Here is a 21547-nt window from a genome sequence, read left to right on the forward strand (position 1 = left end):
AATATTTGATTTCGTGTAGTGCCTGAGGTGAAGTCTGGGTTTACGATTTGTTAGGCCTATCAGGCACGGTTCGGGTGACATTATTTTGCTTTGAGAATGTCACGAATAACTTGGTTGGATGGATTGTTATTAAAATCCGCTCTATGCGATATAGAATTATTTTGCTATTTTTCGTTTTCCCTCTCTTATCTTGATGATTCATGTTTATAGAATTCCTCTTGTTGAAGTAAGAATATTTATATTGCTGGTATATCTGATTATTTTAATGCGTGACTTACGGGTGTAACGATTTAATTTGTTACCATGCAGGCGAGAGCGCCATCTGGTTACAGGTCACTGTTGGTTTGAACTACAACAATGGTCCTATGATAAGTTGTGAGTTGTGATCTCAAGGCGTTGCAGTTGGGAGAAAATTTCAATATTTATATATAAAACTCGCGAGAATTCCCAAATTCGCGAAGTAAAACCACGTAAATTGTTAAATTCGCCTAAAAACTGAAATTTCCGTAAAACGGTTGTGTAAAAATCGATTTCACTGTTTTCCAAATTCAACTCTAATTTCATTTGATCACAAGTACAATTTCTTCAAGTATAATTTCCAATTAAAACTTGCCCGATCATACTCACGGCCTTTTGACTCTCAGTCAAGTACATGTACAAGTCACATCATCATCAAAACCTTTTTTCTTCATTTGAATGTGTCTACTCCCTTTCTCAGCTCCCCCTGTTGTCCACCAGCCATTTGTAAATCTGTTTTCTTTTCGGTAATCGTTGTAAAGCGAGACAAAGCCTTTTTTACTTTTTTGAATCTCCCTCTTGTCAATGGCCACCTTTCACCCCTCTTGTCATCTGGCTATATATACTACAGTTATCGTCCAAATGCAAGAGGAACGAACCCCTTTACCCATTTGAACCATTCTCCCCCTTGTAAGAGATCACCCGCTTCTCTTTTTTCAACACTCTTGCGCTGATTCTTTAATGTCAAAGAATATGTGCCAAGTTTGATATAGAACCGCCAAGGCGTTCCGGAGTTATGGCGGATCATACATTCATACTCACGTTCATCGTCACCCTCTGTTGGCTCCCCTTTCTGTCACGTAGCAAATCATGCATCGATTTGCTTTCTGAAAATCCCAATAAAGCGTTTTTTCGTATATCCCTCCTCGATTTCAACCAATTTTATTACCAATTCCAAACCCAACTTCAAATTTAAACTCCAATTGAGTGTCCCATTTCTAGTCAAATTTCGGGTGTAATTCAAATCCAGTTTCACCTCCGATTTCAAGTACAGCTTCGTGTCCGTTTTAATTTCTATTTCACCTCCGATCTCAAGTCCAATTAAGACTCAATTCCAAGTCCATTTTAATGTCCTACTTTATGAAGAAATTCAAGCCTCATATTTGGGACAAATTCAAGTTTAAGTTTATTGCTATTTTAACTCCGTTGTGAAGTCCAATTGATTATTCCATTTTAGGTCCGATTTCAAGTCTTGCTTAATGTCAATTTTGTCTCCGATTTCAAGTCTAATTGAGGCCCAATTTCAAGTCCAATGTTATGTCCCATTTTAAAGACAAATTCAAGTTTAACTTAATTCCTATTTCAACTCCAATTTGAAGTCAAATGTAATGTCTCATTTGAAGTCCAATTTCTAATCTAATTTAGTTCCAATTTATTCCAGTTTTAACTCCGATTTAAAATCCAGTTTCTAGTCTAATATCAGGTGTAATTTTAAGTTCAATTTCGAGTCCAATTAAATGTCTAGTTTGAACTCCGATTTGAAATGCAGTTTCAAATCTGACTTCAAATACTATTTCAATTCTAATAGACCAACCTCTGCTCTACCCAAGCAGACACGTTATACAAACTTAGTAAACGTTGTTGCAACGACCCTCTCTTACCTAACTTTCCGCTTCACGTCTTGTGTCGCCCTGGAGACAATATCAACACCTTGGTTTCATTACTTTCTTTTATCGTTCCCTCTGTCGAGTGCAAAAAACTTCCGATATAAAAAATTAAAAAAATCAATTTGCGGTCCAATTTTTCAAGCAGAAATATATGCAATGCTAGAGTGGGTATAAATTTGTATAAAAAGAAAATTTAAAAATGCAAATATCTGTATTTGCTCGGATAGTCAAGCAGCATTGAATGGTTTAAAATAAAAAAAACTGACACTTCCAAACTGGTGTGGGAATGCATAAAACGGTTGGAAAAACTTTCCTGTCGAAATATGGTCAACCTCTACTGGGTGGGTTCCTAGTCACTGCGGAATCAAAGGGAACTAAATTGTTGATCAATTGGCAAAGAAAGAGTCATCCCTGCAGTTCATAGGACCCGAACCCTTTTTGGGACTTTCTTCATATGCCCTTAAAATGGAACTTAGGAATTGGGATAAACTAAAGGTACAGAGGTAGAGCCAAATGCTCTTCAATCAAAAAAACGATTAACCCTTTCAAAATCCGAATTGAGCACATACACCGGTTTGATAACAGGACATTGTCCTTGTAAGTATCACCTGAAACTCATCGGTGCTAGATAGAGTCAGTAGGATTTTTGTACTAGCCCCGTAACTGTCCTATACTCTAATAGCCGGCCGCGAAGTTTGTCGATAAAGAAGGGTCAAGTCTTAGAAAGACGTTTAAGCCCACAGTTTTTCTCTTTTTATCGGTAAACTTAATGAAGCTAACCGTCGCTTTTGTAATCATGAGATTGAAAGCTCAGAACATTTGTTGTGCGACTGTGTTGCACTATATCAGAAACGACGTAGATACCTTGATAAGGGGTTGACGCAGCCCTGCGATATTTAAAATGCTGCTCCTAATCAGGTGATAAATTTCATACGTTGAAATGCATCACCTGATTGGGATAAATGCCGACAGTAGTTGAGGTGGTTCATCAAACTTTGATAGCTCACTGATACGACATGGCATGAATTAAAAGAGAACACACCACAATAGATCAGAATGATGGTCGCGGTGTTAAGTCCCCAACACGAAAAAAAAGCCTTTTTAATGCCCCATTTCAAGGACAATTTTGAGTTTAATTTAAATTCCAATCCAAGGCCAATTGAGAGCCAACTCTAACTCCAATTTAATGGGACATTTACGGACGAATTCAAGTCTGGCTTAGTTCCTATTTTAACTTTGATGTGAAGGTCAATTTCGTGTCCCATTTTAAATCTAATTTCATATCTAATTTAATTTCAAATGATTTCTAGTTTGAACTCCGATTTGATATCCAGCGTAGAGTGCAATTTCAGAGCCAATTCCAAGTCCAATTCACAGTCCCATTTTAGGTTTAATTTCAATTTTAACTTAATTTCTCCGATGTGAAGTTCAATTTCAAGTCCAATTGATTGTCGCATTTTTGTCCAATTTCAAGTTTAACTTAATTCTAATTGGTTTCCTATTATAAATTTAATTTCAAGTCCAATTGAGGCTTGATTTTAGGTCCCTTTTTACGGACAAATTCATATCGAGTTTAATTCCTGTTTTAACCCCGATGTCCCTAAAATAGACAAATTCAAGTCGAACTTGAATGCTATTTTAAGTCCGATGTGAAGTTCAATCTAAACTCCAATTGGGTGTTCCATTTTTAGTCCAATTTGAAGAGTAACCTAATTCCGTTTTTGTCTACGTTTTCAAGCCTAATGGAAGTCAGATTTCAAGTACACTCAAGTCACTTTTTACGCGAAGGATACGTCGCGCGTAAATCAAAACCGCGTAAATTTCGAAAATCGCGTAAATTCCGAAATTCGCGTAAAAAAGAACCGCGTAAATTCCGAAAATCGCGTGAAAAACCAAAGTTTTGCGTAAAAAACTACACTACGCGAAAAAATAGACGTTTTGAGCACATCCGCGTAAATTCCGAAATTCGCGTAAAAAAAACCGTGTAAATTCCGAAAAACGCGTAAAAAAACGCGTAAATTCCAAAATTCGCGTAAAAAAAACCGCGTAAATTTCGAAATTCGCGTAAAAATAGTCGTGTAAAAAAACCGCGTAAAAAGCGACTTCAGTGTATAACTTAATGTCACATTTAAAGACAAATTCACGTCTTACTTAATACCTATTTTAATTCTGATGTATAGTGCATTTTCAAGTCCTGTTTAATGTCTCATTTTAAGTTTCAAGTATGGTTTCAAGTGAAATTTCAAAACCAATTCTAAGTTTAATTTAATGTCCCGTCCCGTATTCCACTAAGACGTTCAAAAAACTTCAGGTAATTCCTATTTTTCATCCGAAGTGAAGGCCAATTTCGAATCTAATGTCCCATTTCAAGTTAAACTTAATTCTTATTTTATCGCTGAATTCAAATTCAAGTCCAATTGAGGCCCAATTTAATGTCCCATTTTAAAGACAAATTCACATCTAGCTAAATTTCTGCTTAAACTCCGATGTAAAGTCTATTTTCAAGTAATATTTAAAGTCCCAATTCAAGTTGAATTTCACATCTTATTTAATTTCAATTTGATTTCAGTTTCAACACCGTTTTGAAATCCAGTTTCAAGTCTTGTTTCAGGAGCAATTTCAAACCCAATTCCAAGTCCAATATAATGTCCCGTTCTAAATCGAATTTAGTCTAATTTAATTCCAATTTTGCTTCTGATTTCTAGTTTAACTGAAGACCAATTTATTGTCCCATTTTAGAGAGGAATTCAAGTCCAACTGATTGTCCCATTTTAAGTCCAATTTCAAATCTGACTTAATTTCAATTTTGTCTCCTGTTTCTTGTCTAATCGAGGCCCAATTTAAAGTCCAATATAATGTCCCATTTAAAGGACAAATTCAAGACTAACTTAATTTTTGTTACAACTTCTGTGTGAAGTTCAATTGCAATTGTAAGTTTAATTTAGTGTTCTATTTAAGTACAATTTCAAGTCTAACATAGTTTCAATTTTATCTCTGATTTCAAGTTCATTTTGATATCAATTTGAAACCCAATGTCAAGTCCAATTTAATGTCCCATTTTAAGGAAAAATTCAAGTCTACATCAATTCCTATTTTAACTCCGATGTGAAGGCCAATTTTAAGTCCTATTTGCTGTCCCATTTTATGCACAATTTCAAATTTAATTTAATTTCAATTTAATTCCAGTTACAATAACGTTTTGAAATTCAGTTTCAAGTCTCGTTTTAAGTGTAATTTCAAACCCAATTCCAAGGCTAATTTATTGTCCCATTTTAGTTCCAGTTTCAAGTTCAACTTAATTCCGATTTTGTCTCTGCTTTCAAGCTCAATTTCAAATCCAATTAAGGCCCAATTTAATGTACCATTTTAGATACAAATTGAAGTCTAACTATTGGTATTTTAATTCCGATGTGAAGTCCAATTGATGTCCCATTTTAGGTCCAATTTCTAATCTAACTTAATTCTACCCAGCAAACATTTTCGTACGTATATCAAAGTAACAATTATGATATTTGTACCGATATGTATCTAGAAAAATCGCATTTGATGCACGAAACCAGCATATGCATACTGTTTTGGAGGGGATATACGTACTTCAAATTATATGAAAACATTTCACATTCATAAGTATTTGTATACGATGATATCCGACTCAACATGATTAGTTCCATAATGCTATACAATTCTGTGACGATAATCGTATGTGAATCAGTTACTATCATTTTGTACGAATAAATGTAAACTAGGGTGCGCTTTATTAAGCTTTATGTACGATTTCGAGTTTGTTTAGCGATATTTAAGATGATTTCCACACATTATTATACGATTTGTGGTTTGCTGGGTAATTTTGCCTCCGATTTTAAATTCAATTTCAAGTCCAATTGAGGCTCAGTTTTAAATCAAATTTAACGCATGGGATAGATTCATGACCTCCCAGTTGGCCTCGAGGTAAGACGCTGGTATAATAAGCCAGTCGTCGTATGTTCGAATCTCGGCTGGGAGAGGCTGTTAGACAATAGGATCGTAGCACTGACCCTGCACTGTCCTGTATTCTAACAGCTGGTTGAGAAGTCTGTCGTATAAAAAAACAGAAGGTCAAATTTCGATAACGGAATTAGCACCCAGGCTTTGGCTTTTTAGATTCATGTCTAACTTAATTCCTCTTTTAACCCTGATGTGAAGTCCAATTTCAAGTTCAATTTAATGTCCTATTTTAGATCCAATTTCTAATCTAACTTAATTCTAATTTTATCTCCGATTTCCATGCCGCGAAGTAATCGCTTGTTTTCCTCAGATCGTTACTTGACAAAGCGTTTTCTGGCCTTGGACAACCCATGAGTTGCCGAGAACTACGAGAACTGCCTATAGGATGACGCTCTTTCTCTTTCTCTGCAGAGCTAGGTACTTCGACTCTCAAAGACGGATAACTCGGGTGCACGAAATGACTGGTTTGGCGGGGAATACCAGCAGGCGATGGAGGGGAAAAAAGAGCTTGAAGTACAGTTCAAAGCAGGAAAAACTTTTTGAAATTTTTTAAATATTCCAACTCATGTACCAACTACTACACTCCAGGACCGTAATATGTACAATCCTAAGAACAAAACAACAGACTAAATGATATTACCCCTTGAAAACGACACCAACAAAGTGTCGAAACGTCGGGAAAACATCAAACTTCAGTCTTGATAAATTTCTCCGAAGACTGCCCTGCCGAATATTAACAGTTACAATTGAATCCAGGCGATAAAAAACACAACCTGTACCATTTTAGTTACAAATTGTAGTCTAACTATTGGTATTTTAACTCCGATGTGAAGTCTAATAGATGTCCCACTTTAGGTCCAATTTCTTATCTTATATCCAATTTTGCCTCCGATTTTAAAGTAAAGTAAAGTAAAGTCTCGTAAAGGAAGCACGCGGAGTGGCTATAAAAGATAACAGCTGGAAAGCCAGCTGGATCAGCCGGGCTTTGTGGGGGCCTGTACTATTACGGATCCAATTTTCACTCTTCGGTAAGTCCTACAGAAATGTGCCCACCCAGCATGTTTTCGTGGATTTCAAAGCAGCATTCGATAAAGTCGAGCGCGAAAAGTTTTGGCAAATAATGCACTGAACAAACTGACATGGCTGATGAATCTTCAACAAAAGTAGTCAACTCGTAGCCTTCGCAGACGATTTTGGTATCATTACTTACTAGAAACCTTGGGACGGTGGAGACATTCTACACCAGACAAAAAACAAAGCCTACGAGGATTAGGTTACAAATCAATGACTCAAAAATAAAATATATGATAGGAAGTGGCCTCAGTACTCTTGCCGTATTTGAACGAAATGTGTTGCGGATTATCTTTGCCGGAGTACAAACGGAAAGCGGAGAGTGGCGCAGGGGTATGAATCACGAGCTGCTGGCTCTACTTGGAGAGATTCCCATCGTGAACCTGGTAAAACTTGAGAGACTACGATGGGTCGGCCGACTGTGCAGTGAAATTCCAGTGAACCCCACCTGCACCAGTAATAATAATAATAATTCACCACTTTTACAGCTTAAAACCAAATATGTCATTTAGTCAAATAATTCATTTAGAGTTTCATTTATAGAACCGAAAGCAATGGACCAGCATTCTCAGACCGTGACCCATTCGCAATTTATTTGAACCGTTTAAAATAGCTCAACCATCAACTAGAGAAACATTAACGCCATCAGCGGATCAGTCGAATATGGTTTCACCGAAAGCAATTGAAATCCATTTCCCACTAACCGGGGGATCCTGCTCCTTCATTATATGCCCCGACCGACCCGGTCGGAAATTGGTCCCCGGTGCGGTGGAAGCGCCAGATAGCACGAATCCCCGTAGCAAGGAAGGACAATTCCGTCATAGCTACGACCAAACCAAGAGAGAAGAAATGGCGTCTATGCTTCGTTGGTTAGATACATTTGAAGTTGCCTGCTGCTGGAAATGCAAATTAAGTGGAAACTCAATGATGTATTTTTAAATTCCATTTGCGGTGATGTGACGTGTAAGATGAGGAAGATTACGGAGGGCAAGTGGCCGGTCAACAGCAGTAGCTCCGGGGCACGAACGCCATGAGCGCCGGTTGACTTATTTTTAACCTAACCGCAAGCAACGAGTTGTCACTAAGATTGGATGAAATGCACTAGTACTAGTAGCACCGTGCTGCGGCCTTTGAAGTAGGACTGACTGTAAAACAGTTCAAGAGATGAGACTTTTACGGTGTTCTTCTGGAGTTGCGATCACGATAATGATACCCATATTATGCCACACTGAAGTACGTTTTTTACTGTTTCTCATTTTACACTTCGTCAGTTCTACCGAATTCCTAACCGTTAACAGTAGTCCGTTGTACAGTCGACTGGACACCAAAGTCAACGGAGTACCATCATAAATAAGTCAACTTAAGTACCGCACCCAAACGAAACGTAAAAATTTTGCGCGCGAGGAAAGAACCGGCGGGCGGACACACTTAGCGCGATGGAAATTTCCCCCCGGAGAGACACTCAAAGTTTCACGTTTTTCATCGTCGTCGAAATCTTGTTTGTTGTTGTCTGTCTCTCTACAGTGCATCGTTCTTCTGAGTAATAACAGCATAATGAGACAGTTACCAGGTCGCATGAGAAAGAAAATACTAAATTCGTCGAAATGCGACTCATTGGGTCTTTTGTTGTTTGATGTTCTCTAGAAGTTGAACGAAGTTAACGGAAAATATTTTCGACAGAAACATAAAATAATAGCAATTCTTTAATAGAACATTACTCAATAAACTTTACATGTCAGATGTCTTAACCGGCTAGATAAGCTGGTGCAACTCAACGGACCGGCATTCATGTTGACCGATATTCATTGAAGAACAAGTCGTCTGCCACGCCCAACGATAAGTTTGTCTGTCCGCACAGACAGCGATAGACAAAACAAAACAACTATTATCAGCTCGAACCCCAACCGATGAACCTCTTCTCGACTTTGCCAAGTATATAGAGAGCTCAATCACTAGGCGCGATAAGGTTAATAACGACCCGCGCGCCACCGGTTGAGGCGACCCACACGATTATTTATAGTTCACCGATATTGATACGAACAACGTGAGAATGGTTGGGCAAAAACAAACTTGCCTTTCAACAGTTTTGTCAGTCAACAACAAGTTTTGCGCCGCCTCGCGGGCCGCCCGGGTGGTGGCGGTTGCCATCATAGAATAGTCACCAACCGGCAAATAAATATGTACAATGCTGGGCTGGGTGTCGCCTGAAGGGGCGACGCCTGCGATCAAAATAAAAACATAAAAACAACAAATAAAAACAAGGTCAGTTCTAGTTTTATTTTCAACCGAACGGCAAAATTCCGGAACCAGGACAGCACTAGTTGAAGTTTTCTAATTGGGTTCCATCGATTGATTTAGGCAAAAATCAGAATTTACAAAAATGATTCCGGAAGGAGGAGTGTTTTGATAATAAACAAACAAGTTGATTTAATTATTTCTGCCTGTCATGATAAAAATACAATCGCTTTCGCAATGAATTTTGAGAAACAACACCAAGAGTGTGTTGTTTCGGAAAAGAGGTCGAAATAAATAGAGACTTGTCGAAAATGCCATCCTGCGCCCTACTAGCAAAATCGAGTTACTCAGTTGTTGCAGCAAAGAGCTGTATAAGGTTCCAGCTAGTATATTTCGGAACAGCAATGATTTCCTCCAGGGATTGCAATACTTTGGCACATCGAGTTGTAGTTTCAGTAGAAAATCAACTTTATGACTGCAAAATAAATTCACAGAAATCCTTTAAAAACGTTTGTTGTAATGATAATGCTGCAGCTGGGTTAATTGAAATGATTTTTTGTCTATTCTGCACCACTTCACACCACTAGCTCTTTAATTCGGTGTTTGGATTTCTTTTAAAATATTTTCGCCTTATTCCCCTCTCTTATTCTTCCCCCAGTTCATCCAACATCAACAGCCTGCTTGGTGGTAACTAGGAACTAGAATTGATAGAAAACTATTTTCTATATATTCGGCATTGTGCAGTCCCGAAGAGAGGTTAACACAGCGATACTCGCCGATTTTCTTTCACGTAATATCACCAAAGGACCAGTTATTGTTTACTACACTCGGCATTATGCTGCCATAATAAGAGGCGTGCAAACGCGCTCGTAGGTTACCTTTCAAGGAACACCGGTAGCCTGCATTAGAATTGGTGAAAATTAAAACCATCGGACACTTGTAGAGCTAGTCATTATCTACAATATGACTGAAGTATGCTTAGTTTAATCTTTTGTAGGCATAGGCAGTAAAAAGAGCACTCCTTTTGGAAAGGTCTAAAAACAAGTGGTTATACAAAAGATATAACAATACTTATTTCAACAATATTGTAGATAATATCTAACTTGTCAAGTTCCCCATACGTCTCGCTTTCTAATTCTTCTTGGTTGAGGCGATTTAGTCAAAAGAACAAAAAGGAAGCAAAAAGAGTGTGCCAAGTGATAAGTGGAGGCTTGAAAGTTGCATCTGTTGCTGGAACAGATCAGTTTAAGAAATGTTAGCTCTGGCATGGCATATGTGACCAAGTGGCGAAAAGTTCACCCGATTTAACTTGTAAGCTTTGCTTCTACGAAAAAGTAAGGACAAAATTCCAGTTAATTCTACTATAAAATTGAGCTATCTGCATAAATATGTGGATTTCTGTTGCTACTTGTAACCTTCTGCAACGTGGCAAGATACCGGCGCGGAGTTACGGGATAATTTTATGTCGCCTTTTCGTTACAACACATCTATTTTGAATATATTTTAAAAGATCTAAGTATGAGTATGATATCGTGACGACACTTTTCCAATTCCAATTCGTTCTTGACCTTTTATGATTTCCCTTTTGCCTTTGTTTTTCCCTCTTTTTTCATTGTTTTGTCTTTTTTTGTTATGTGTACTCTGTCGAGTTTTGCCGTAGTCTTCTTGTCGTTTTCTTGTCGTCTTTTTAACGTCTGCCTTTTTGACAGATTCGTTTATTTGTCTCTTTCCAGCGATTTGTTTTCATTTTATCCTCTTATGCTGTAGTGTTTTTCGTTACCCTTGATGGTGTCTTTTTGTCATCATTTAGGTTTTTTTTTGACATTTCTTATCGGTGTTTTGTCATCTTTTTATCGTCTTTTCTGCATCTTTTTATAGTCTTATCGATTTCAATTGTCCTTTTTAGCATTGTCGCTACTTTGGAGTTTTTTGATGTATTTCTGTCGTCTTTCGTCTTTTTCATCATCTTACGTCTACTTGTTATCTCGTTTTTGTTATCTTTTTGTTATTTTTTTATCACCTCTTCGACGTCTAGTTGCTGTGTTTTTGTCGTTCTTTCGTCGTCCTTTCTTGTTGTTTTTTGACGCCTTTTTGCTGTCTTTTTGTCATCTCTCTGTCGTATTTTCGTCGTTTTTTCCTGTTTTTGCCATCTTTTCATTATATTTTCGTCGTCTGTTCATCGTTTTCGACGTATATTTTGGTCGCTTTTTTCGCGGCCGCTTTTGTCATGTTTGTCGTATTTATTGTTGCTGTTTTGACGTCTTTTCGTTGTCATTGTGTCGCCTGTTCTTTACTTTTTCGTCTTTTGTCGTCGTTTTGCCGACTTTTCGCCACATTTTGCATTTTTTTAAAAAATTTTCAGGTTTGGTCATCTTTTTGTTTTTTTTCGCTATCTCTTTGCCGCCTTTTGTAATAGAGGACTGCTGTGTTTTCGACGCGTCTGTTTTGATCGCTTGTTCTGCCAATTTTGCTATATTTGATGTCTCTTTTGTTGCTGTTTTCGTGTCCTTTCGACGTCATTTTGTCGTCTTTTCTTGATCGTTTTGTCAACTTTTCATCGTGTTTTATTGTCGTTTCGCGGTCTTTTTGTCTTTTTGTCTTTCGTCACTATTTCGTCGTCTATTTTTGTCTCATGTTTTTTTTGCATTTTTGCTGCTTTTAAAACGTTTGGAGTGTTTTTTGTCGCCGTTTTGTTTTGGCGTTTTTTTTTTTTTTTTTCATGTGTGGACTCATTACTGCGACCAGTATAGTTGATCTATTGGAATATCGCCCGGGTGTTTGCTGTATGACCTGCACTGCATTTCTTTTTGCTATAAGCGATATGCTTATTAGTTGTATGCGTGCTTGCGTGTATTGGGGTTTACCCTTCCTTCCAAGCTTGATCTACTTTACCCACTTATTCCTCGCTGTCAGCACTATCCCATATTATAGCCGTCCCTGGCGAGGACTCATTCGTACCTCTGACCAGTACACTTAACTATAGGAGGGCCATTTGCACTGTCAAGAGGTTTCAGAGGGTAAATATAGAATTCAGCACGAAGGAAGGGTAAATGGAGGGGCCTGAGAATAAACCCATGCTAAAGTCACTTGACATCGAATGGCTTGATTCTACTAAGATTCGAACCCACGACCACTCGCTTGTCAAAGCAGACTCGGTAACCTTGCGGCTACGGAGCCCCCTTGTTTTGGCGTTTATTGTAGTCTTGTTTATTCGTCTCTCCGTCGTATTTTTTGTCGTCTTTCGTCGTCTTTTCGTTAACTTTTTATCGCATTTTCACCATCTTTTCATCGTCTTTTCGACGCCTGGTCGTTATATTTTTCTAGCATTTTAGTCATCTTTTTGTGGTTATGACAAAAACTTTTTTAGAAAGGGAGTAAGTGTATGCTGCGAATGATTAATGGCATTTTTTGCTATTTTTGAGTTTTTTGCGTCTTTTCATCACTTTTACGTCATTTTCCGTTGTCTTTTTACCGCATTTTCGTCATCTGTTTGCCGTCTTTTCGACGCCTTTTCTCCGTCTTTTTGTCATCTCTTTATTTTCTATTTTTCATATCCGTCATCTTTTTGTGTTATCTCTGTCGTATTTTTGTCTGCTTTTCATTTTTCCTGCATTTTTTCATCATATTTTTTGTATCCTTTTTTTGGTGTCCGTTTTTGTTTTTTAGCAGCTCTTTTTTTGCCGGCTTTTTGCCTTGTTAGTCGTGTTTTGTTATCGTTTTGTTTTTGACTTCATTTTATTAGTTTTGTGTTTTTTTTGGTATCTTGTCATCGATTTTTAGAGTCGCTTCGTTGTTTTTTATTCTTGTCTGGACGATTTTATGTCATGTTTTTGGTCTCCTATTTGTTGTCAAGACAACAAAAATGTCTTGTCTATATCTTTTCTTCAATCTTTCGACATCTTTTTGTCGTATATTCGTCATCACTTCGTCGTCTTTTTCTACATATTTTGTCGACCACTTCTTGTCACGTTTTTTTTTTGTTTTTTATCATTGTTTGAGCATCTTTCCATAGTATTTTCATGTTATATAGTACTCTTATCTTTTTTCATCGTCTTTTCGTCAACCTTTCATTGCATTTTCGCCATGTTATATCTCGTTTTTGTAATGGTTTTATCAAATTTGTCGTATTTACGCTGTTTTTTCGTTGTATTTTCTTCGTATTTTAGTAATCTTTTTATCGCCGTTCTACTTTGTTTTCTAAAAGGTACAAAGTTCAACAATTTTGATTGTCACGTAAAAAGAGTAAAACTAAATAATGCTAATAGGGTAAGGATTCCAGCCACTTGGTTATAAAGAACAATCTTATTCACTTGACTGTAGTAGGATTTTTAAGTTACATCGTACTACAGAATCATAAAAGAAATAGTCAAAATGTGCTGAAAGTTAAGAATATTTTGCCTTCAGTGCATATAATGGTGGAGCCGTATCTGCATTATCGTTAATTGCCCCTTCTTATTTTACTGCTTATTAGATTAAACTGTCCGTCTTGATACCTCTTGATGAGTCCGTCTTGGACTTTGATAATTTGATACTTCATTTCAAGATTTTTGAAATTTTAGGTTTCAAACTGTGAAGCGTCTTTCTTAGTAGAAACTGAAAGATACGTATTTCGCGTACGTTGCTTTCTAGTCATTAGAATGCATCAAATTAAAAGTACAAATAAAAGAATTTTGTTTTATCTTTCTCAATGATGATAATGAATTTGATAATTGAATTTGATGTCTCACCGGAAAAGGTATTTTCGAAATTTGAAATTTCCGAAGTAGTTTGGCTACTTTTGTGATACTCGAACCATGGACTGTAAAAAGTAGCAGCTCCTAAAATATTAAACAATAATTTGAAACAACAGTTGGTCAAAAAGTATAATTTTAAATCGATTTGTGCAGCTTCAAGCATTTTACAATCGAGACATCAATTTAGAAGTTCAAAAAAATAATCAGACGACACGGTACCTTTTTTAGTATTTTACCGGCCAAGACGCGGGGGACTGTAAAGGAACATAAAATGAATTGACATAAACACGCTTATTTCTAACCGAAGACCTCTTAAAGAAGAAACCTTCAACTCTGCCAATACGCTGATGGTTGCTTGCACTGTGGTTTAAAAGGGTGAGGAAGAAGAAGACATTTGATGGTATTAGTAGCGAAAAATCATGAAACGACGTCAAACTACAAAAAAACAAACCGCGCCGAATAATGGGGTTTGTTTTTGGAGTTTTTGGACGTCACGCTTGATCGTGATTGGTCGATTTACGGTTTCACCCACACCATGATGAAATTTGTTCATGGCACTAACAACATTTTACCAACATTGCCACACCTGTATATATCACATTGGGTTGTTTGGTCTGCGGGCCAAGGTGTTCCCCGCATGATCTGTGTGAGTGAGACCCCAGACACTATCATAATCGAACAAATATCTATACAAGATTTTGGTGAGCGCACTAACACTTATGAAAAGTTTGCACCTTCACTAAAAGAAGCGCCGCTATATGGGAAAAATACAAAGAGATTTCAGTCTTCTTGTTAAAGGTGTATGCAAAACCGACAGTAAATAAACGTGTATTGTATTCATGTTCAATGAGGGTAAATAGACAGGTGTGGAGAAACGCTCTATTAGTATGCGTACAACTGCCATTCTCATACAAATACATTCAGGCCGCTCAATAACTGCCATACCAAACCCATTCAAATAGTGACGTAGTTATTTTTTGTTTACATTTTTAACTTATCTAATACCAAGAAAATGTCCGGAGTGATTCGCGATAAGGGCGCAACTAACAAAGTGTGAACAATGAGAAATATCACTGTGATAATTTGCCAGTACATTTTCAAGTCATAATTTAAATAAAAGTTACAAAAATTAAGTTTAAAGACATAAATTGGTGTAGAATAAATCAATCTTATAATTTCACAACAATACTGCATAAAATTTGTGCATTCAAGCTCAAAATCTAAGTTTTATAGTTGAACCCCTTGGAATGAGCCTCAAAGCATTTTGACAATGAGATTCGCCCAGCCCTGTTTCGCCTTGTTTTGATTTTTTTATTTAGTTTCGCCTGTTTATAATGCGCCTGTGTTTTGAAAACAACGCAGTTTCGCTCTTTACTATCGCCTGTTTACAAAACGATTTCCAAATAAGCCTGTCTGCAAATTGTCTTTTGTTTTGATTAAACACTTCTATCGCCCATCTCTAAAAACTTGTTTTAAATAATTCTAACGATTAAAACAGAAGAAAGGATTCTTGCCAAGGATATTATCAGTCTTTTTAAGGCTGATGGTGTAATAAAACGATTTGTTTACAATTTGCCAGTTGAGCCCCAATCGCGAATCACTCCGGATGTGTCTTCTTCCTCACCTGTCTATGTTTTCACATTGGGTCATGCTCTCTTTTGGTACATTAGGTTTTAATAGTGAACACAGCGCAGAATTAATCATTTTAGTTGTACGATCCTAGAAAAATATGAATACGTTAGTGACTTCGTTTTCTGTTAACGCAAAGTTTATATCAATCATTCTAATCGTTGCTTTTCATCTGTTTTCTCATTTCAGCCGAGTGTGACTGTGGTTGTGTCGAAAGTGCTACGGTTTTGGTGACCACTACCAGCAACGTTATCACCAATAATAACACCGGCGGAGGTATCAACACGTGCAACAACAATAGCAACAGCAAGGACAACGGTAGCGGCAGCGGTACCGTCGTAGTTGCGGCCACCTCGGGGGCTATGGGTGCCCCATCAAACGGCACCAAGACGGCACATTCAAAGATTGCAACCGGAGGAGGTCATGCCAACACGCAGACCTCCAGCAAGCGGTCGAGCAGTGGAGCCGATGGCGACTACCAGCTGGTACAGCACGAGGTGCTGTACTCGCTGTCCGCACAGTATGAGGTAAGAGTCCCAGGTCCCGGGGTCCGGGGGTAAATTGGAAAGTGCTAATATTTCATCCCTAGCGTTGTTAATGTTTTGCCTCCCCGGGGATTTTCCCCGCGAACAACCCGAGCTGACCTTGATATTGTGCTAAAGTGAGGCTACAGCAACGTACATAATGAAATTACGATTTGCGTCGTTGTTATATAGCGGCGCCGCTCCCAGTAGAGCTGTGTTTTTCCACTGCCAGTTTTCCACCGCTGTTGTTTCATCATCACAGCAAAAGGAAAAACTCGAATGATTTCCTCGTGGGAAGAGAAACCATGGTAAATCGGGTTGCCACGTAGTAATTGATTTGAATCGTCTCACATTTCTTTCAATGAAAGTGAGAATAAAACGTCTTAATGAGTCCACATTGATGGTTGGAAGGACCGGCATTACTTATTGTTAGGCGTATTTCATTTACCAGGTATAGACAATGTCATTGAATGACAATCTTGATGAAAAGGTATTATCTGAACGTAACATTCTGGGTTACACTTTGTTAGCATTTTAATACATTTTCATGAAGCAACGATTGGATATCGTCGTCTGCTTCAAGTGAATGGAATTAATTTAAATGTTTCAGAATTTGGGTGACACTAGTTGAGCGTTATTGTTTAGCCTTCCCAGCACAAAAATGTCAATTCCTCAAGGTCTTTATTCAGTGTCTTTTTATGCAATCTAAATATACCGGAAACTGAAGTTTTTTCCAAAAGCCATTTGTACAATACGCATAATAAATTAGAAACTATCGTTCCTTGGTTCAAGGAACATGTGGCATGTGTAAATTTATGAATTTGTCTGTGTTTAATTAATATTTTTAGCATTGCATTATGAAAGTACCACATTGTCCTTTTTCGGGAACGGCCGTTGAAATCAATTACTCGCGCGTACCCTTGTTCTGTTTTTTTTTGTAAACAAGTTTGCAGTTGTCTTTCGGTCACTTGTCGATGGCGAAACCATTCACTTTGCTGCGACTGTTGCTGCTGCTGCTGCTGCGACTGTCATGGCTCGAAGTGCGAAAACCTGTTCTTCTGCTGATGGTAAACCAAATAAATCAAGCTTGACCGATTGCAGAAACGGCGATAGTGTGGGCCACTTTTTGCCTTTGGATGCCCTCTCCCCTCCTGCACTCTATTTGTGGAGGTGCGCGTTGCCGTTTAATATAGGCGGTTCAAGAACGATTTTTGGCAGCCAGCAGCAGCAGCAGCAGCATGATTTGTGCAATTATTTCCATCGCCACAAGTGAGTGGCCTACTTTCCGTATTTATATTTTCTGTAAAAGGTAACGTAACATTACCGGTGAACATTTGGCCGAGTCGTAAAACTTCGTTTTTCGTTTAGTTTTATACTTTCGCTGGAATTACAACCGCTATTACTTGTAATAAAATATATAATAGTTCCTTGTGAGCGAATTTCAATTTACCATTTACTTGATAGATTATTTCCTTGGGGGTTTCAACATCAGTTGAAGGTTGATAACGTGTATTTCATTTTATTTGCAGATCTTTTGTACTGCATGTTTGTTTTATTCGGCTCAAGTGTCCATTATTGCTTGTCGAAATTCAACATTCTGGTGAATGGTAATATCAATATGAATATATTAGTCCATTTAATGTGAAAAATATTATGTTAATTCCGAAGATATTCCACTTTGGAATAACGATTCTTCTTTGATTTGAAAAGTCCTCCGATTCCTTATTGAAATTCAATCACAACCGTTTAAAATATGAGACTTATGCTTTCGTGTAGAGTTTGTGCTGCTGTAGAAAAACCAGCGGTAAGCAAAAATATGCAAATATGCTAACTGTATGTTGAAATCAATGGACATCATCGACTAGATTGCCTCACGAGCCAATCATCGCCTGTTTTAGCTTGGACTATTTCGCGTCGCACTAGGAACGTGTTGAAAAGCTGTCTGAAGTAAGTTCCGGAGATGGAATGTTTTAATACAAAATCATCTATGAGTCGAACGAGAATAAATCCTAACTTGAATATTTCTGCTTATGACGGATTTCGCGCCAACTCGTCTGTGAGCAGCACCCTTTCAGACGGCAGCCTCAAATAACGTGGTTGTAATTTGTAAATAAGAACGTTCCCAATAAGAACGGTTTCGAATAATTCCATTAAGCGGTTAGTTTTTCATTTCTACTGGTCTACACTGACTGCATAGTTTAGTCCTATGCACCGTATTCAAAATTGAAACCGAACTACTGCATTTGTTTTTGGCAGATCCCTACTTTTAGGAATGATCAACCAAAAAATCGTGCCAAAATGAAATAATTATCAATACATAAATTCTAATGCTAGGTGAAAACCGTATCAATAATTACACCTAATTCTCTATCGCTTGTCCTCACTATTGCAATTATAACTGTAAGCAAAAAGCGGTGAATGCGTGTCATTTCTATACTATGACATTTTGTGTGACTGATCACTGCACATATGAAATTGTTTATCATGTGCGTACTTATTCGGGCTAGTTTCGACGGTTGCAAGGGATAGGCACTCTGGATACAAAGAAAGGACGGAGCAACGAACGGCTTTGGCTATTGGTGGCTTTGCATGCTGGTAACTGTAAAGATCATAATGACGGTCCCTGATTACGACTGATGAGAATGCACATACACATTCTTACGCACCTAGCTTTTGCCCATCTTAATCAAAGAGTTACAAAGAAATATGCTTCTCAGAACAACAAAGTGCCTACGAGAGTGAATATCGGATGACTAAAGCAATTTGCTACGTGACCTCAAGACCTCTGTTCCTGGTGCACCGCTAGAATTGTTGAAGTTTATTGAATCGTTTTCGTCGTAGTGTCACCCGGCATCCTTAAGACGTGTCCGGCCCACCGTAGCCTACCGAATTTCGCCAGATGTAGGATGGGCATTTCTCCAAGTACCGTTGTACTTCGCTAGATAATGTCCGCAGCACCTTCCGCTCTTACACAGCAAGGGCATGTATGTCCTTCGTGAGTAGTGTCACAGCTTCAGCCCATAAGGAACTATCTAGCCGAGTACATTATCAGCTTCGTACGACGGTGTATGCTTCTTGATCGTAACGTTTTGCGAAGGACAAAGCCGATCCGATTTCTCACTTGAATGCGCCGCTGGGTCTCATCACTAGTGATGTTGTCCTTGGTCACCATCGATTCCAAACACACGAACCACTTCTAGTTAGCCGCCGTCAATTGATACCGTCCGTGGAAGGCGCGCGTTTGTCACCTTTGAGTTTCTTGCTTTTATGTATTTGGGCTTTGATGCATTAATCCCAATTCATCCTAGACTCCGTCTTCAGTCTGGCGTAGACTATCTTGGCCATCGCAAAGTTCCATGTTATGATATCATAGTCATCTACGAAGCCTAGGAGTTGGCTACATCTGATGAAAATCGTCCTTCTCGATTCGATACTCGCTCATGGGATCATCCCTCAGTGATGCGCACCCATCGAGACGCACACGAAACACGTCACTCGATCCAATGGGCTCTGAACAGTCGCGTCAGTTTGTCCAGGGAACCGTACTCGTGCATTATCTGCCATAGCGGGTCTCGATCGACTGTATCATATGCTGCTTTGAAGTCAAAGTACTTCCGGCTTTTCTGTAGGATGGTAAAAATTGGTCCGTAGTGATTCAAGCTTCCATGAAACCTGCCTGATAGTGCCCTACGAAATCTTGTGCTAACCGTAACAGTCGGCGTAACAAGATCTGGGATAGTACCTTGTACCTTGGATAACCGGCGTTTACCAGTGTTATGCCGCGCTAGTTGCAGCCGTCGAGCCGATCACCTTTTTTGTGGACGAGACAAAATACTCTTTCCATCTATTCCTCCGGTAACTTTTCCTCCTCCCAAATCTTGGAAATAACCCAGTAAAAGCTGTTGCCAGCGTTTCTCAGCTACGAGTAAACTCTGAAAATGGAGATTATATTCAGAATACAGTGTTGTGACGTACGCAGCAATTCTCCAGAATATGGAAATCTGATTTGAAGGAACCAAGGGATAGCGTGGTGTGGACCAGACGCGTACAAAAAGGCGAGATGGTCTTTGAGTTGAGGAAGAATCGCTCGATTAAGACTGTGGCCTGCTCGAGAACTAGATTGGATGCAAAGATTACTACGGAAAGGGAGTTATTGAGCGCACTGAAAGCACTACAATGCGATGTAGGGAACATTCCAATGACAATCCAGCAGTGTGGCACTTATTGCGGTATGCAGGCAGCCTCGATTCTGCTGGATTTGGTCCACCAGCAAGCAGAAATCTCTAGAAGTTGCTAGACTAAACGTCTACTAAGCAACTTTGCGGAAGAAATAGTATTTGTATCTCCATCGGGTGCACAGTTATACTGCATTTTCGTAGGAAGTTCCTTAAAAATTAGCTTTTCATACTTAACTTTTGTTAGTTGAATTTTACAAAAAGGCATAATCCTAGACAATTTTCGAAATACTCGAAACATACGTTTTTGCAGAAGACTGCAAATCAATATGACCTTTCCTTGCAGAGTTAACGCGTGTTTATTTTTCCTTCAATTGACAAGTGCGAGCGTATAATGGGGCAAGTGGAGATATGAAATCAGTGTTTCACCTTAAAGCTTGATGTGTTTTGCTTACGTCATAAACTCAATACATGTACACTGTTAAACTACTTTTTTGTATTAGGAGATTGGGGATGGTTTTTCGGCAAAATTGTAGAAAATGTAAAAGTAAGTATCTTTGCTGAAAAAATGACATTGTGGTTCAGGGTCATTGGTGCAAAGTTATAGGGTATTTTGTATGGAAGTTCCATAAAAATTAGTTTTTCTCGCTTAACTTTTGTTAGTTGCATTTTACAAGAATACATTGTTCTAGACAGTTATCGAAACACTCAAAACATACGTTTTTGCATAAGGCCTCAAATCTCTAGGACCTTTCCTTGCAAAGTTTTCGAATATTTAATGAACAAAATTTATCAAATTCACTCGGTTGTGGGCTACCGGTTCAATTTCTTGGACACCGTAAACTCTCTGCCAGATCTCGCTCCATCTGGTCTAACCAGTTTGCTCGCTGCGCTCATGGTCTTGTTTCTAGTACATTTGAAGCAAAAACCCTCTTAGCTGGGTAGTTGTCAGACATGCTTGCAACATATCCTGCCCATCGTATCCGTCCAGCTCTCCAGCCTTTTGAATATTGGATTCAACATAGTGCCGTGCGAGTTCATAGTTCAGTCTTCGTCTCCAGCCTATTGAAGAAACGAGAAATTCAGCAATCTCCGCAGTAGTTGCTTTAGAGCAAGAAAATGAGTTTAGAAAGTTGAGAGGGTCGAAAGTTGAAGCAGACCGAGAAGAATGCAGATTATTGCTCCAAGCAGTAAGAGCCGCCACATTTAAAGGGAGATAAAATGGATCAGAACGAATGGCTACAAACAGCTGGCGCCGACCTCTAGTGCAACGCCTACCGTATTATTTGACG

At 38.4% G+C, this 21547-nt stretch overlaps 1 protein-coding gene across 6 annotated transcripts in view; it reads left to right on the plus strand.

The window, feature by feature from the left end:
* The window catches only part of LOC128738382 (homeodomain-interacting protein kinase 2), a 199017-nt gene that overhangs the window by 125003 nt on the left and 52467 nt on the right, over positions 1–21547 (plus strand). For all 6 annotated transcript variants that reach the window (XM_053833463.1, XM_053833462.1, XM_053833465.1 and 3 more), the window contains one exon: positions 15746–16083. In XM_053833463.1, the coding sequence (XP_053689438.1) occupies positions 15919–16083 (165 nt within the window). In that variant the 5' untranslated portion in view covers positions 15746–15918. The remainder of the gene's footprint in view (positions 1–15745; positions 16084–21547) is intronic.

The sequence above is a fragment of the Sabethes cyaneus genome, chromosome 2 (assembly GCF_943734655.1).
Source record: "Sabethes cyaneus chromosome 2, idSabCyanKW18_F2, whole genome shotgun sequence".
NCBI lineage: Eukaryota > Metazoa > Arthropoda > Insecta > Diptera > Culicidae > Sabethes > Sabethes cyaneus.